Source organism: Gymnogyps californianus, chromosome 3 (genome assembly GCF_018139145.2).
Source record: "Gymnogyps californianus isolate 813 chromosome 3, ASM1813914v2, whole genome shotgun sequence".
NCBI lineage: Eukaryota > Metazoa > Chordata > Aves > Accipitriformes > Cathartidae > Gymnogyps > Gymnogyps californianus.
The window spans coordinates 95,104,946-95,123,545 of NC_059473.1; the positions used below are offsets into that span (position 1 = coordinate 95,104,946).

Genomic DNA, 18,600 nt, shown 5'->3' on the forward strand with positions numbered 1-18,600 from the left:
CTATTTTCAATGGATTGCAATATACTAAAAAAGGTGAAACACTTAATATTGTAAGCTTTCCATCTGCGTGTTCCTGAAGCATGTAACATAGCCTTTTGGAACAATTTTTCTCATTTCCCATATCATGTGGCACACCAAAGTAACTCTAACAAAGTTCATTCTTTATCAAGTAATATTTCTGCAGAAAAGATAAAATCCACACCGCCCAACAAAATACAAATAAAATCTTAAACTGATATACTCTTACATCTGCTGATAACTGTTTTGTGTAGTTATTGCCAAAGACCACACTTTCAAGAGAAGGAATCACAGAGTCCCTGTTCTGTGCTGGTGCATTCCTGTTCAACCATGTATTCTTGACTGGGCGAGGAAAACTGCAAAAAGCACAAATGAACTGGTAATTTGAACATAATACGTGTCACAAAACTATCATAGTTAAAACAAATTCTTGATCTTTCTTGAAAAGTAGTAGAAACAAGGACCTTCAGTAAGATCCTGGAAGTTCCTAGCATGTTGGGCTGCCTTTTTAAAACCCCTCAGGATGGCCCAGATACCTCAGTTAGGACTCTAGTGCTGCATTAGGGGAGCAGAGCTTCTAAAGCAGTTCTCTTCGAAGCGTGTCTCCAGCTAGTTGGAGGAATTTAAGAAATTGTTACCCTCAGCTGTTCTGTTGCCATCTCTCACCATGAAGGTCAGCAGACTCTGTGCTACGAGACTGTGGAAGCTCTTCCTCATTATTTCCAATGCAAACCTCAACTAATTTAAACAATATTCCTGAAAGTTTAAGCCATAGAGATAAATTTTGAACTGTAACAAGTAAGAAGCATTCATTTTCTGCCAACTTTGCTGCTGGAGCAGTAGCAAGCAGTTGGAGAGCTGTCACATAAACTGCCATTGCTGTTTTCCTAAGGGATGCCTGACCTCTGCCTACTGAGGAGGAGAGCCCATCCTGAACCTCTGGGAGAACAGAGCATCCTGCAAACAGTAGCCTTGTGAGAACAAAGAACTAGGAAAAAAGAATGAAAGACAAATGAACGCAGAAAGTGTGGACTTTTAGATAATGTGCAGAAATAAGCAATGACAGGTTAATAAAAAGAGTAGATTGTACAGGACTCCAGGGCTGTAACCAAGTGGAATTATCTCCTCTCTTTCAAGGAAAGTATTAATATTGGTTGTTCCCGAGAGAAGGTGAACCTGGATGCTACTCTGAAAATGAAAACACTCAAGAAGTGACGCCCTAGGAAAGGAAGGGGTGCCAATAATGTGAGCGTGACCCAAACAGAGGAGCAAACTGTCACCCAGGAAAGCCTAAAGGACAAAGGGGAGCAAAGTCTGCAATGTTCAGGTTTTTCAGAAAGAGGTGCTCCAGAAAAGTGAGCCGGATATGGATACGGCAACTATAAAGTATTTGCTAAATATTACAATATGGGGTAGCCCAGCGGAAATAAAACACTGTAAATCTGAAGGTTTCTTCCTCTCCCCACCCTAAACTGATTTAAAGGACAACTTGGATCCTTAAAATCATTTTGTGGACACCAGTAACATTCTACACTAAAGATAAGGGAAGCAGCACGGAAGTTGCTATTTTGTTTCAATATCTCCTTACACAAGCTGTATCAAGTTGAGGTTTAAAATTAAATAGCACTATTGTATCATCACTTGAAAAGCCAGAAACAGAGGAAAAAAATGTATGAAAACCCTTAGACTTTCTGCAACTTTTTAAAAAGTCAGCAGGAACAAATAAATTTCTGACTGAAAATTAGTAACAAAACCTGTTTTTCATTTTCTGACAATGAAGTGAAGTTCGACCCTACAGCTATGGGATGAATACAGGTGAAACACCTGAATTTCACTTGTGGTACAGTGTGACAACTTACACTTTACATACATGCTGCTACTTTAAGTGCATTTTTTATCAGATGAAGTATTCAACAACAATACTAGCTTAAGATAATTCCCACCTCCTCAGTACTTGTTCCTCTCCCAAATAATGCTGCACCATCCCTTCAGATGTGCGGTTCAGTTACTATATAACCATGCCTAAAACACATCATCAAAACAACCCAACTTGGAGGGGAAAAGACGACAAAAAAGAAAAAAAGCCAGTTGAATCCTCCAAATCAGCACAGTCCTACTGCACAGAACAGCTGTCTAACATATATAGAGACATAGGTTTCCATGATGTGAAGACAGGGACAAGCAGTGGGAATACCTTAAGCTAAAGGTTTGGACATTGATGGCACAGCCTGAATTTGAATATGAAGAAACTTGGGGGAAGTAGCATGGAGTATTTGAAGACCATGAAAGAAGGCAAAGATAGGTATGCTAAAGAAAAAGTTGCGCAAAGAACACTTCATATGTGTGGCTGACTGTATGGCCCTTTTTCACACTTACTTTTGAGATAGAGAAGTGAGGTAAACAGAGATTGCAAAGGGTGACACAAGTCAACAAAATAAAAAGGCTTCAGTAAAAATTAGGCAAAAGCTTTTTTAAAGAGAAAATGAAATTCTCCAGTTCCATTTACTTTAGAAAATGGTAAATGCATCATTTGCAGACATTATTGCCATTACAGTAGTAACTGAAAACTGTGAAGATAGCTAACAGAAGACGTCCTATTTGTATTAATGGCACCTATTTCAGTCACTAACTAGAGTGAGCAGCAGATCTTCCCGATTAAGAAAATGTATAAATATTTATACATATAAATATACATGTATAAATATAGATATTTATATCTCCTGTATATATACATTTATACGTATAAATATAGATATTTATACATTCCTCCTCTTCTCTGGTCTTGGGTATTATCTCTCTTCTATACTACATAGTCTTATTTCTAACAAAAACAAACTCAAAACTTGTTCCAAGTAACTTTGAAAACAAGAAGTTTCTCACCCCTCTGGGCTCTGAATTCCAAAATCATCATAAAGAAAACTATATTGGCCATAGATTTAACTCCTTCCTAAGTATTCTATTTTTATAACATTTCCATCTGGACACTCAATAATTTATTTGCATATGATTAACAAGAGATTACCTTATCAATGGCTGATGCAGAGCAACCAAAGAAGCATGGACTATAACTGATATGACAGAAAGGTGGAAGTAATCAAACATAACATTGACATAATGATGAAGGCCCCGGTGTAAGTTAAAGTGCAACTTTAAAGTTCGGCTACTAATTGGCTGTAGTGTGCTCAGGTCATCTGGTCTAAAAAGAAATTAAAACAAAACAACATACAATTAGAACAACCATATTTAAAGTGCAAGACAGCAATTTAGCATAGGTCTATACCTTGGAATGCAACGACATCTCTCCCAGGAAAAAAAAATATGAAAAAAAAAAAAAATCAGAATGAGACAAACCAGTTATGAAATCTTAACAGACTTCAGCACTGGATTTCTTTTTTACCCTCATGTATGTCTAATATGAACACACTACGTCTATATATAATACAGATTTAATCAGTTTAAAAAGTTAACATATATTGTTGCTTTAATAAAATCTTCTACATCTAAACTTACGAATAGTCTGTATCCGTGAAGTGTAGATCTAATGTTAGCAGAAAATTCATTTCATTAAGAGACTCCTCAATCTAAAAAGAAATTGTAGAAGCATGAAATCTTTTCAGGTCCCTTATTTATACTAATCCAAATTGTACATAACGAAGATTTAATTATCTGAATATAGTGAAGCTGAATGGCAGATTACCTTCCTCTCATCTAAGAGCATTTTAATTTTGAAAATCATCACGTCATTCACAGAAACTTCCTCATTTTTGTAAAGAATCTGAAATGTTTTACTGCAAACTATATTGTCATGGATTGAAGCAGGGAAGGCAAGATCTGCACCTGAAAAGAAAAACAAGTATTAATATAATTGGCCTAGAATCTGGAAACTCCAGAGCAGCTAATAAGTGGAACTATCATTCCTATCAGTTTCATGACCACTATTAAAACTGTAACACCAACAATATCAGCAGTTTCCATTTCAGTCAGCAACTGCTGGAGTTTGAAGGAGTGCATTTTGTTTCAAAGAAATACTGTATCAATATTTTTAATGTAATTTGCTTTTAATATAAGTTCTGGACTGAAGAATTTTCGCTTTGTTCCAAATTGGAGTAAGACATTCTAGGCATCAAAAATTCTAATCAAAATCCGGCAATCTGTCTTGTTTCATCCAGCATTCATGTTGATCTGCAAGGTTTAACCGCACTGAGAACTCTTAATTACCTACAGATGAGGCAAAGAGGTTAAATGACATATACCACTCCACTGAATTAATCAAGAACAGAAATGGTTCATTATTTCCTTCCAGATCTTTGCATACTACTCTGGCCAGACCAGTTCAAAGTGTATCACCTGAACTTTACATTTCTCATTCAATATGACACTTCTGCTTTCAGTCCAGAGGCTGCTCATCAAAAAGAGTTCAGAAAAGTGGGATAAATGGTTGGAGAATCCTTTGCCAAAAAATGGTTAAAAGACTTGTAGAACAAATGAGAAAGGGAATGGTTTAAAACAGTTACTGAGGAAGTATTTAGCATAATAGCAAGGGGTTATCACACAGGAAATATCTTGACGGGCACTATCCTGTGAAACAACACATAAAAGAAGACAGAACTTGGAAGAACAGAAGTAACAGAAATACCGACACTTTCTTACTACTCCTCTACAAGCAGGCTCAGTAACATTAACCTCTTCGAGAATACAAAGTCTTAGAAATTGTGTAAATGGGGGTGTAAAACGTTTTTTAAAATTCTTTTGATTCTTCTTAATAAATTACTTCAAAGGAATCCACAAAAGAAAAAAAAAATATCTGTAAAGTCTGCGCTTTACAGATTTGGGGTCTACAGGCCTCTGATAGAAAACCACTGCACCTGGCAAACATTCCCACTCTACAACCTTTGTAACATCTTAGTTCAACTTCCCTTCAGAAACTAGAAACAAGTAAAAATACTGGGTTTTGCTGAAGTGCTTTCATACATATCATCAATCTAGGTCTCCTGGACAAAACGCCTACAAAGGCTGAATCATTAAAGTGTAATTCCCCTATATATAATGCCACTTTCAGCTTATATCCATCCGTGTCATCTGTTACAGGTGAAGGGCAGAGCGGGTATGGTTTCACATGACACGTAATCTGATATAACCGCACCGCATCAGCAAAAGGGATCTTCCACTCCACTCCTATACAAAAGAAGTAACAGAGACATGTGGCCGAGGTCCCACTTCCTATGCAGCGTCCAACTCTGAGTTACAGCCCTCAGTTCTGCTGACTTCAGTGTAACGTGAAACGGCACCCTCAGAAGTGAGAGAGAGGAGTCGAAGAGGAAAAGCTGATGCCAGGAACAGGCTGAGCCACATCTACGTGGGGAGCAAGGTCTCACAAACGTGAAGTCAACAAGGCAGAACTACTATTTTTTAAGTCAACTATGCACTGACTGGCCAAGACTATTTCTAGGCTTCTATCCACACAAAAAGCCATCTGAGCAACGGAGGGGAAAAAATAGTGGGGAATTAATTTATTCTTGCATCGTAAAAACGGACATCTCATTCCTAACCTGCTTTTTTCTTTTTTTTTCTGAAAACCAGCCACAAGTTTCTGATAGAAGGAGGAATTCAGAACAGCCTCAAATCTGAAACAACCTCACACAGGCTAGAATTACATACTTTTTTATTTTAACTTTCTAGAGCATGACTACATCTCCCTTCAAATTACAAGAACGGCAGGAGACCTTCACAAGGCTGGAGCTAAAGCAAGTGGCTTGCCCTATCACATCTGTAATGACACTCGTTCTGGGTCCCAAGCAATTCTAGTGAACTACTAAAGGACGTGAGAAACAGAAATGGAAGAAAACTGTATTTAAATTATTACAGGACCTCATGAAGAGCTGGGAAGGGCTGGGCAAGGGGTGGAAGGAGATGCAAAGGAACAGGAAGAACGGAAAACCTGAGACTGTATATTTGATTTGGGGAAATAAAAGGAAGAGACAGATCAAACAGTCTGTGGGAGAGGGGAAAACACACAGCTAAGGTAAGGAGACCGCAGGTGACTTGTGCAGAGGCTAGGGAGAGCTAGAAGTAGGCAAAATGACTTGGACTGGAGTGGGAAAACCATGACACTGTCAAAGGGAATAGGATTTAGAACAGGTAAGTACGAGGAAGACAGAACAAGAGATAGAAAAGTACAGGAAGAAGTACCTGACCAACACAGGACTTCATTCTCAAGAGTGAGAGTTGTGGGCTCCTGTCCAGCCTCCTCTATAGTCAACAAGCAACAGACACTTTCAGATAGAGGGTCAGCCCTCTTAGTGCTAGTCCATACGTAGCCTAATAGCAGCTATTTTCTACAAATAACAGCAGTCTCAGTAACTGGCATCAGCTATTCCACCACCTTGAGCAGGACAGCTGTGAGTTAGAGCTACAGCATCCAGCTCTGCTAAATTAAGCAAGAAGCTGAAACGAATGGAAGGCAGAGATCCTCAGCAAGACCAAGCACTATCATATCCACAAGAAGGACAAACTAATGCCCTTTCATTGACCAGCTTGTACCCTTCTCTCCACTTTGTTGTGGCACAAACGTTATCGGTAACTACCTGATAAACCAAATTGAGAGACTCATCTAAAAAGAACCCCAGTTTTTGGGTTTGGAGGGGTTTGGTTTTTTGTAAAACGGCTGCTTGTCAGCCAAATGAGTTCCCCAGTTGAGTTCCTGGGCCAAATCAGACACTTGTGTCAACAAAGCACAGAGCAATATGACGGTAAGAAGGAGTGGCCAGGGGGAATCATGAGCTGATTTTTTTTTTTTTGACAGCACTGCTGATCTAAACTCACGTCAAACTGCAGGCTTAATGTTTACATCCTTTAAGTCTAGTAACAAGAGACAAAAGAGCTAACACATATGTCACAATTTACTAACAAGATTGCAGCTTTCTGAAAAAATAACTAAAGACCATTCTAAAATATACCATGAAATGGAAAAACTTTTTTTCAGCAATATTAAACATATCATTAAGTGACACTATTAAAAAAGTACGTTTTATTAAAAGATCAGTTTAGCAGAACCAAATTCCCTAAACCACACTAAACTTTGCCTTTGAAGTGGAGTAATCTTGGTTCATAAGAATTATTTACTTATTTCACACAAATCCAAGAAATATTCAGGAAGCTTGACTAAAATTCAGTATCTACATAGTTGCTCTACTCAGAGTTACTTTTAAAATAGCCTCAAAACTTTGGGTTTCAGTAATCTCATATCACATTTTCTCAGACTGTAGTAGGTGTTTCTTCCTTGCAATTCCAAGAATTCCACCTGACATCTGAAAACTTAATTAATTTTTTACTTTTCACATTTTTACAGCATGCTGAGGTGTGGGCTTCACAGAATTAGGAGAGCACTAACAGGTTTCTCTGGGTTCAGCTTGCCTGGACAAAGAAATCAAAAGTGAGTGCCAGGTTAAAAAAAGAAGAAAAAGATGAGGGAGTGGGTAATGCTGTTCAGGAGGTTAAATCAATTTTCAGCTTTGCCACCAGACAGCAAGAGAGCAAGTTTGAAAACAGCAAGACTGGATCCTTTCAAAGTCTTTTTGGAAAAAAATGAGCTTAGCAATCTGTATAAAAGTCTGTATCTGAAGTTCTCCACCACTCTGAGGTATCTACTTAGATGAGATCTGCTCTTGGTCATCTTAGCCTGAAACATGGAGAAGACTGAGCAGATCAGTGGAAAAAACAGAAGACACTAATATAAAGGAATCACCATGTTTTGCTACCAGCAAAGGGAATTAACAGAGGAAAAACAGTAACATAAATTCTGTAATCAACTTTTAAGTCTCATTGCTAAGAACAAGCTAGTTTTTCAGCAGGTCATCATGACACAACTTATATTTTTCTTGTGTTAATAACAAAATTAAAAACACTTTTATATTAGTTACAACAATAAGACAAAAAGCATGCTCCTGTAATTAGCAAGGCAAGATAATGAGCTAATTTACTAAAAGTTTTTGCACTTACCAGTTGCATGTAACAAGCTAGCTTCTAATTTGTGTGGAATTCTTGGAGGAATTTTCATAGATGCACGAATCTGGTAAAAGCTAAAGCAAAAGACAGTGATTTGCAACACATGCGGTACAGTACATCTCATTTACCATATACAGATACATACAATGACAAAGGCAGGAACGGAGAGTGGGAAGGAGGAATAAGGCAAGGAGGTCTACAAAACTTAAAACTGTCTTATTTTGACTCTTCATCCTGTTGGTTTTTTTTCTTAATCATTAACCAGAGTGGCAGCTAAACATGTAAATAAAAGAAGGAAGCCTCAACACAGAGCTAGTCTTTCCACACCCCACAGCATTGGGGCAAATATTTATGGAGATACACGGTAAACTACACTGGAGAACTGATATGAATGAAAAATCAGGATTGTCAGCTACACTACAACCATCTCAGAATGATCTACCGTGTAGCATATCTACAGGACTGCTATAGCCAGTTCTGCTGCTGAAGGAGCTATTTGTGAAACTGCAACACACGCCCCTCTCCCCTTCCAGGATCCCCAGAAAACACACCGCTTACCAGGCACTCTCTACATTGCTTGTGGCCACCAGATATTGAAAAGTGCAAATAAAGGGTCACACTAGGCAAAATATGACAGTGCTTGCAGTGTTAAGATACAGTACTATTGCCTTTATGCTATCAAAGGCAAGAACTGCAGGCTTAAAGCCTAAAATTAAAAAAAACAACACAAAAGTCTTTTGCGTCTCTGCCCCCATCTTTAAACAGCTTTTAATCTTCTCCAGCTCCATACTGTTTCCAAATTTGATTTTCATCTATGAAATCCCTAATTGTCACCCATACTGATTTTATGGAAGTCTTTACATAACACAAGCACCCATAAATACACTTAGATGACACATTCTATCCATCTCATCCCATTTCAGAGAATTTATTTTTGTTCGAAGGGGTTAGCTTCAGCTCCTCAGTGAGCTGGCATGACCTACCACACAGCTCCACAAACACTAACACCAACGAAAGGGAGGGAGCAAGAACATTCACAAGCAGAGAGTAGGAAGACAAAAACGCCTTTTTAGGCAGAAGCATGGTCCTAAATGCCCTTATGAGAATGCAATTTACCCTCTGTATTCCACTCATGGTGTACACCCACTCACAGTCTTATGGTTCATTTAATCATTCCCACTATCCAAATCCAAACTACTCTAATCTATTGTGTTGTTCTGATTTTGGCTTCTAACACTTCAGCTAAAGCTGACCATCCAGGACTTTGCTAGCAACTGATGCAACTGTGTACTAGCCTAACAATCAACCAATAAAAAAATTCTTAATGTAACCCTTCCACAAAATTAAAAAGTCAACTTTAGTCTGGTCAAAACTATATCTCAAAGAATGCTTTATAATAGAGGATACTTAACGAATCAGTGATATGGCTAGAGATGACAGCAAAATGATTCCTACCTTTTTAAAAATTGAATAAAACTTAACCTATTGCAAACTAATAATTATGTATTTTGTTTTCAGAAACCCACAGGTCAAACATGATTCCATATACACTTCTTAACTGATTCATGAACAGTAAATGAATTAATTTTGTATTGGATTAAAAAAAAACCCAAAACATTAAGCTTCCACTGTAGTCATCTCCAAGAGTGTAAGGAATTGAGGAGATTAAAGAGAGCCCTCTCAACGTTAATCCAGGTGGATGCAATCTCGTACACTGATGTACTCCTTTTCTCTGGGTCAGATGTGATTTCTATCATTCAATTAGTTACTCATTTCACCTATACTGAGGACACATGATACATTATAATGTATAATAGTCTCAGCAAGGAGATACTTACCACCAGCCCCAGATTCACAGTGTCATTTCTGGATCCACAGTAAACATTTACCAGGAGCCTGACACCCTACCATTACAAGCTGCATCTTTCCATGATCCAAATGACTAGCCTGCCATGGCAGAGCATACTGCTTGTTCCTTCAGGTATTAAGAAAAGAATGCAAAATCATTGGTATGGTTTATATTAAATATTATGTCTCAGTAGTTCGGAGACATGCCAGATATTTTACTTCACCTCACCCTAATCTACCAAACTAGGTCTCTTTATTAGACTTTAAAATATCCAAAGTCTGCATCATTCTCAGTTCATGTTTAGAACCACGTGACAGCTCTACAGAGCATAAATTTAACTAAGGCTTAACAACTTCACCGAATGTGGATAGATTAATGAATTAGGACTGTAACAAGGTAAAATGAAAGGCAAAGGCAAAATAAAAACTGAGCACTGAACAGAAAAAAGGTGCAATGTGATATTCCTATTACTTAATGCAATAAGACTCGTTTGCCCTAAAGATGCTATTAAGTGACTGTTTACAATCTGGGCCTCAAAGAAAGCAATTAATAGAATTGTTCGTGCTTAGAATGTAATTTGTGAAACCAAAAGGCTGTTAGGACATCCTTCCTTTTGCTATTATTACTTGCTAGCAATTAATCAAAAGCAGACTATTCTATCCTTTATCCAGTAAATCCTTTACCTGCCCGATATATTGTAATTTGGGTTAATGGGGAGATGAAGGTGTATTTTTTCCTTGTTTGAGACAGGTGGCTTTGATTTTCAGCAGATTTATACTTTAAGCAGTTTATAACATAAAATGTTCACCTGTTAATCTGAATAATAAAATCCTGTAGGAGTTCAGCTCAGGGCAAATACGTAAACATTAATTCAAAATCTTGTGCCTAGATCTTTGAAGCAATTATTTAACTGCATCAAGATATTTTAATAAGAAAAACAACCTCCTACACAGTATTTACCCAAATTATTCACTGTCACTCATTTTTAAATGCTGTATATATTAAGGATCTATCTGCAAATGAAGAGCTGTGATACTGAAATAGGGTACTTTATCCACAAAGGAATTACATTTGTAATACATAAAATAAGGAAGTGCTTTCTAAAGTTAAGATATACATTCCTCATTTGGCAGAAAATTTTCAAAGAAATGTCAAAAAAACCCCAACAAAAAAGCAGCATCAAGCCTCGTCATACTCTTCCCCTCAAGCCCTGCCTTCCTCATCTTCCTTCCACCTCTGGTTCAACTAATTAATCAATTTGTGTTGCAATGCGTCCTTTCCTATTTAAAAAAAACCAAAACAAAACCAAGTCACTTTCAACTATTTCCCAGCTACTGTTTAGTTCTCTTATACACAAGAACTGACCCATAAACCCGATCTATTCTATTGTATCTGCTTGGACCTCCACACAACAATTCAGTATCAAGGACTTGTTACTCGCCTATCACATTCAATTATCCCAAATATCCTTAAAATACTCTGTAAATAAGATCTGAATACAATCAACTCTCCATTATCTTATGTAACTAGAGAACTAAGGTATCCTGAGTAGTGGAAAACCCCAGACAATACCAGTGCTACAGAACACACCACCGATGGGCTACCAAGGCTTTCAAACCCCAGTCCAGCATCTTCCAAGAGGCGGCATGTGCAGACCTCATCAGGCAGTTGCAGGCTTAGTACTACAACTTTTCAGAGGGTGTAACAGTTTGGGTCCATCAGTGTGCCTATACTAAAATGCCCTCCTGAAGCCCACAGGAATGGAGAACATAGTGCAAACATTTGAGTGGCATGGCTTGTGCTAAAGCAAAGTCAGTTAGATTCACATGCCCAACCTTGATACAGCACGTTTTCTCTGACACGTACCTCTAGGTCCCAGGAACGTGACAGAGGAATACTCGAACTGACCCTGCACCAGTTTGGCTCCTTCTCAAGTCCTGACTGACAGCAACCTGGAAAAATGCCTTATTGATAACAGAGACAAGGGCTCTAAGTTCATTTCAAGATTTATGTAAAACTGTTTTCCGGAGCAGAAATATTAAAAAAAGAAAACAGATCAAACTCTTCAATTAGCATCAAGATTCCAGAAAAGTGCTGGGATTCTTAAAGCTTAGAGTAGTAGTGATTTTTTTGTGAAGACTTTTGAAGAACAATTTGAAAAAAATCTGTGTTATAACCTGCCCCTTAATCTCTCCTTTTACTGCATTAAATGAGGAAAACACCATTTTCAGATTTTAAGGGTTGCAATTTTCAGATAACAAAGAAGTCAGAAATATTTTGACAAAGATGCTTTGAAGCTACTCTCCCTGTTTTGAAGAAAAGAATCAATCGTATTCAGAAAGGTGGTATACTGTAAGAACACACATTAATCACCCATGAAAGTGGCCGCATCCATCAGCTTAAGGACCTTTTGCTACCTTTTGCTCCATTAGCTGAAGCAGGATAGCTGAGTATTTCACTAAACAGAGAATAAAACAACAGAAATACCACCAAGAACTGTGATTTACACTATGATGAAAAAATGCACTAAAAAATGGATCAGAAGCAAGAACCTGATATGCAGTAGTTGCTAAATTACTCTGATAGATTATGCCGTGATATTTAGAATCACCACCTGATAATTCAGCAAGATGCATTTGGATTGTCTTTGATGATACAACTCCGGTTTGACATTTTAAAAGCCTAGGCTACAACAGCAGCTAATGAAGTAGAGTCTTAACGTGAGTCACTGCAGCATGGGCAGTGCAGGGAACAGATTTGGGATGAACAGCAGACTGACATTTGGATGAAGGTCTGACACCACACAAAGAAAAATATTTGAGTGCGTCTTTAGCATCATTTTGTCAAGACAATGAGCAGGTTGCAACTGCTCGAGGTTCATGTTGCTCATGTAAGAGTGATTTGAAGGACAGTCTCCAAAGGGAGACTGAGTAAACTGAGACTTCAGTCTTAAGCATACTTAAGCATTGGAACAGGTTGTCCAGATAAGCTGTGGAATCTCCACCCATGGAAGCTTTCAAGACCTGAGGGGACAGAGCTCCAAGCAACACAGTTTGGATGGAGTGCTGACCATGCTTTCGACATGAGGGTGGCTATATGACATGCTACTATCCCTTCCACCCTGAATCAGTCTATGATCCCAGAGCTTAAAAGAAACCTATAAAACAGGGTTCAGCAATTTACAACATGATGACTGAAAGGTAACACAGCAAGAAGTGCATGTGGTTGGGAGATGGTACACAAAACAAGCTGGAGACACATCTGTGAATAGAGCATATTCCAGCTCCTGGCTTTCCCTGAGTCCAAACTCAGGAAGACATTCCTGTGTGTACACAGGCAACATACTTCTCAACAGCTGATTTGCTTGCTTCTCTGAAAGGCTCTATCTTCCAGTTCCTATTAAATTTCCAATGTCATAGACCTGAGGAAAAAAAAGACAATCTACAACACTACCTCTGAAAATCTGTCAACCTCTCCTTCTCTAAATGCTTCCAGCATTTACCTTTACTTATCTTGGCCACAGACATGAGGTTGAGGATGAACACCAGATCTCTTGCTCTGTTTGCACTGCTTAAAAGCTTTGTCCTGAAACAGTTCCACATCCTTCCCCCTACCTTTGCATTTGCTTCACAATGTGCGAGATAGCCTAAATATTTGAGATGTTTACTGAGACAGCATACACAAGCAAAGCCAAAGTCACCAGTGGAGAGCTTATAAATATCCAGGAGATTTCTGCCAACCCCAGTCTATGCAGTCTTTCTTCAGTAAATAAATGCGTGTACTTGCTGATGTCCATTTATCTCATTTGGTTCTCAATATAATCATATGCAAATCCATAACCATGCTATTAAAAGGTTCAAGGATATCTGGAGCTTAGTGTCCTTACTACAGACCTTGTAGGAAAAGGTCTTCTGAAAAAGGTAGTTAGAATTACTGCTCTCCTGTAGGCAGAGGAGACCTCTACTGTCCATCCTGTATGAAGGATTAAATCTTTTCCATCGAGCTGCATTAAAATCTTGAAGATTCAAAATCTGACATGTGCCAGAAAATGCTTTCTCACACAGGAAAATTGACAGGTTTCTTTTTTCACTGAGATCATCATTTAGACAGGAATAAGTAAGTTTTTTTAATCACATTTGTTGGAAAACATAATTTATAATCTGAGCAAGAAGTAGGTTTATCAATAACCAGAAAGTATCTTCCTACCAACAAAAAAGGAAATGTAGGAAGTAATGGTTATTTGACTTTTTAATGCTCTTACATGGAACCACAGGCAGTAATGTGTGCAAATGCAGTCATAAAGGACAACCATTATTAAAATAAAAATAAATCTCATGCATTAAAAAAGCATATGTACTTTTACAGAGATAGCTGCATGAGCGTTTACTTGAAAAACCACTTACTTTGCCAGCTAAAGTACATTCCAAGGGAAACATATGTCCTGAAAAAGCTTCGTAATACAATTCATCGTTGAGGTGAAGCTTTTTTGAAGTTCCTCTTGCCAGGCACAGGAAAGACAGAAGTGTGCATGGCCGAGTCTGACCTTTCCTCTTCCCTGAATCCCAGTATGCTCACTGCACACTTAAATGCGCTCAGTCACATTAACAAGAGCAAGCACTGAACATCGTGGACTGCAAAATTCACATGCACATTGGGTCACCTGCAGGGCAGCTTCTAAATTTATCAGTTCACCAAATGAAGGAACAGCTGTGACCCTGCATACGCAAAACCTCAGGAGAGCTCTTGGGATCTACTGAATGCAAGGCCCCGTTGAAAACACACCCTCCACTGCAGACCACCACTAAGACTTCTCTCTTCCTTTTTCCAAGGTGAGCAGTGGCTCAGGCAAGCATGCTTCATTTGGCGCACGGGGAAATGGAGCTGGGGATGCAGCACTGCTTTGTACATACAGAATGTGGCACTGAAATGAGGAACTGTGAGAAAAATGGACAGAGGACCGAGTCTCCTGAGGAACAGGCAGCTCTGGAGGCAGCAATGCCATTGTAATGGCTGCGTCAGACTGACCCTGGCAGAGCTGTGTCTGCTACAGATCTACAGATCACACCTCTTCCCACAGAAGCAAACCTGCACTAACAGAAACTCCTGCTGTGGTGAGAGGTTGAGTCAGCAAAATATTGAAAGAATCCAACAACGAGAGAGAACGTTATTTCTGTTTAACATCCCTCTGTCCTACAAGCTAAGCCCCTTGCTACTGCAGAGACTCTACACTACTAATTCTTTCATGGATTTATAAAAATCCATCTTAAAAGCAGTAATTTAGCATTTCACACAACCAGTCACAAGCTTGTATCAACAAAAGCCAGCATACATGCACTTTTCAAGGCAATCTGAGTATGCTTCTGATGCTTAAAGCATTTCAAGTGATCGTGGAACACAAATTAATCAGAATTTTTTGGTAACCTCATAAGTATTCTGCAAAAAGGCAATCCTGGCAAAGGCACACAAATAAGGGGTAAAGAGGAAAATCAGAAAGGGAGTAAAATAAGGTGTAAGGGAACAGAAATAAGAGAATATAAAAAGACACAGAATAAAGCGCACACAATAAAATGCTGATTCTCGAATTGACAAATGTAAAAAGAGAAGAGAATTGGTTAGACTTGTTCCTTAATTTTCCCCACCAGGAGAAATGCAGAGTCATCTATAAAAATTTAATTCTACCAAACCCAGCTGGGGCCCACAGACTACCAAATGGCCACCAAACTAGTTACAGGGCTTATCTAGACAGGGAATTATTTAATACAGGTATAGAACACACAAAAAGATTCTTATCTTGCAATCACTTTGTAATAAGTACTTCTAATATGGACCAATATGAGATTACACTCTGCTATAATTGTGGGGTTTATCTCATTTAACAAATTCTATTTCAGATACTTGAGCAGCAGGAAAATTATCGTGCCCAAAAGACTTTGTTTAAAATCTTTTATCAATCCCTTCTATGAAAAATCCAGGTATTTCCCAGCTGGCTAACATATTTTTATTAAAATAAATAAAATGAAGGCCAAACTTACAGGAAATAGATAAAAGGTTCCCATTTATTTGAAGGCAAGTTTCTTTGAAAGTAAATTACTTAAAAGTTCCTCACATGTCTATGGCATACATTACTTCTGACAATTAAAGATATATATAAACAAAACAGTTATTAGATCAAAAGTGTGATGAGAATTATTTGAGAGACTAATACGTCAAATAAGTCACAGCAGCTTGTTATGAAACAGGATTAGGTACATAAGACAGGAGAGAGGGGAAAGTAAATGCAGCTGGGGATTTTGCCTTATTATTGCAAAAGCCTTTTCTCCATGTTCTTACCACAGGCACACTCAGGCAGAATTCCTGCAGTGGTTATGAACACTTATTTTAAAACTTGAAAGGGGAATACTCTCAAATAAGTATTTCTTTTTTAAAGAGCCATATAAACATACAATACTAGATTAGCTCTTATTTAATCAAATATATCTTAACTTATATTAGTCTATGTTTCTAATGTTAGTTCCTCTTTTATTTCCTGTTATTACTGAAGGGAACAAGAAAGAAATCATACTAAATTACCTTGCATCTTTAAATTTGAACAGCTCTGTGAAGCTCATCTTCAGGGTTAATGATTTCCCATGTTCTCTTGTATGACAACTTTTTAACTCTATTTAGCTTGAAAATATTTTTCATTTGACTTTTTGATTCAGCATACTAGCCTCACAAATGACGTATCACAAGTGTTTTACCACTGAGTAGCTTGAAAATTTCGGTTTTCTGGGGACAAAGGTATGGCACTTTGGGTTCTCCTGGTAACCAGGGTCACAATTTTCCAAAGTTCCACCCCTTGCAAACAGGCAGCAGTTTTTACTCAGACACATCATAACATGTTAATTTTGAAATCAAGGTTTAGCAAACACAACAGATGGGAGACCAGAAGACAAGTCTGACAACTCATTTTCTGGCATTTACTGGTCTTTCAAATTTTTTAAGTTTTGCAGCTGTGCAATTCTGTTCCTCTCATCTGTCAGTAATCAAGTATACAAGCCTTACGATTCACTTTGCAGCTTATTTTAATGAAAGGCAATCTCTGTTTTAATAGCAAATACATCATACATTTAACCAGAGAGGGAAATTCAGGTACCACAAAGAAAACTGTTGCAAAAAATCACAACAAAAAAGCCCATGTGAACTGTTGTGTCTTACATAAGATACATCAAATAAAGGTCATCACACTTATCCCTTACCAATGTCTTCATCTTTTCCCCTGTAGAAAGCTACGTCATTCAAGGAAGTCACATTAGCTCCTCTAGTTCAATTTTTTAAATTGAATCACTATAGTTTCAAATATAACATACTGCTCTGAGATGTTATTAGGACACTAAGAAAGAAAAATAGTCTTTCAGAATCAGAAGCATCTATCTTTTTTCCTTCAAGCGAGGCACAGTTTCATGATTCATTTAAGTCAGCTTAAGACTGTGCTGCCACCAGTAGGAGCAATCTGCAGTCCAAAACCCCTTTTATATGTTTTTGCCCCTCCTCAAACAAGTTTTGATGTTCCAGCAACTGTATGGTAAATCAGATCAATACACTCATCCACCTGGAAAGGGCAAAAAAAGAATCCAGTAAGGGCTATTACAGGAGCCAGGGGAGGAAGTGGGACCATTCCCTTCAGTGACATGACATGGGCTTAGGTCAGGTTGAGCTACTGGTGGGACTCCACGCTCAGAAATAATGTGAAATTGTACTGCCACTTCCTGTAAATTATTTTTTTCCTCAACTTCAAGAGTTTCAACTCTAAAAAGACTGAGAGAAGCAGATCTGCTCACTGTGTACTGTATTTATGCATTCATTACTAACATAATTCTTAAGGAATAATCTCAGAGAATATTACCAGAACAACGTTACAAGCAAGCTATGAAAACTTAGCAGCAAAAGTCAAGACCTGTTTCTCTAAATTCCAAAATTCACATTCTTATTAAGATGATCCTAAAAGCTCATGAATATCAAAGAGTAAGGTGAGCATTCAAGATTTGAAAGCAACAGACTCCCAAACACTCCACTTCTTACCCCTTCATGAAAAGGAAAAAGTTGCTGTTCTTGAATAGACTTTTTATTTTTGCCACAGTAGAGCCACCTCCTACAGCAAAAATATCTTCAGTCTCCTAACACCTACCCCATCTAGTACACAGCAGCAAATATACTCTTAGAAGAACAAAGCTAAAAATCCAAACGCACAAGAGTTAACCTTCTGATGCCAGTTTAAATAAACAAAACAAATTACATGGGCACAAACAGACTAAGTAGCCAAACCCCTTTTTCTCCCGCCAGGCTCCACAAGCTGGATACCCCAAAGACACATAGTGCCCACTGAATCTGTTCAACAAGTCTAAAAAATTAAACAAGCAAACAAAACAAAAAAGATTGTTTTTCTAAAGTCTGCGTATTGTCAAAGGCTTTTGTTTTGAGAAAACTGTAATGAACATTGCAGAAAACTTCAGATGGTATCCAAAATAATTTGAAATAAATTGCATGTAGGAATGTATTCAGGAAAGGTAGGAAACAAATTGCTGAAGGGAAGGCATGCAAAAACACTACGAGATGAAAATTGAGAAGGGCAGAACACTATGATGAGGAAAAGGGACAAAGTCCATAGAAGAAGCACTAACCATAGTAATAGGATTGAACTGCAGAGATGATCATCAAGGTGGTAGTATGATTTACCGTATACATACACT

At 38.0% G+C, this 18,600-nt stretch overlaps 1 protein-coding gene across 5 annotated transcripts in view; it reads right to left on the bottom strand.

Moving 5' to 3' along the window:
- FAM135A (family with sequence similarity 135 member A) overlaps positions 1–18,600 on the bottom strand; it is a 75,003-nt gene that overhangs the window by 45,189 nt on the left and 11,214 nt on the right. For 4 of the 5 annotated variants that reach the window (XM_050893811.1, XM_050893812.1, XM_050893814.1 and 1 more), the window contains exons 2-6: positions 8,017–8,096; positions 3,716–3,855; positions 3,529–3,599; positions 3,041–3,214; positions 248–374 (exon numbers count right to left, since the gene is read on the bottom strand). In XM_050893811.1, coding sequence (XP_050749768.1) covers positions 248–374; positions 3,041–3,214; positions 3,529–3,599; positions 3,716–3,855; positions 8,017–8,096 — 592 coding nt within the window. The remainder of the gene's footprint in view (positions 1–247; positions 375–3,040; positions 3,215–3,528; positions 3,600–3,715; positions 3,856–8,016; positions 8,097–18,600) is intronic. The other variant, XM_050893815.1, reaches the window with a different exon arrangement.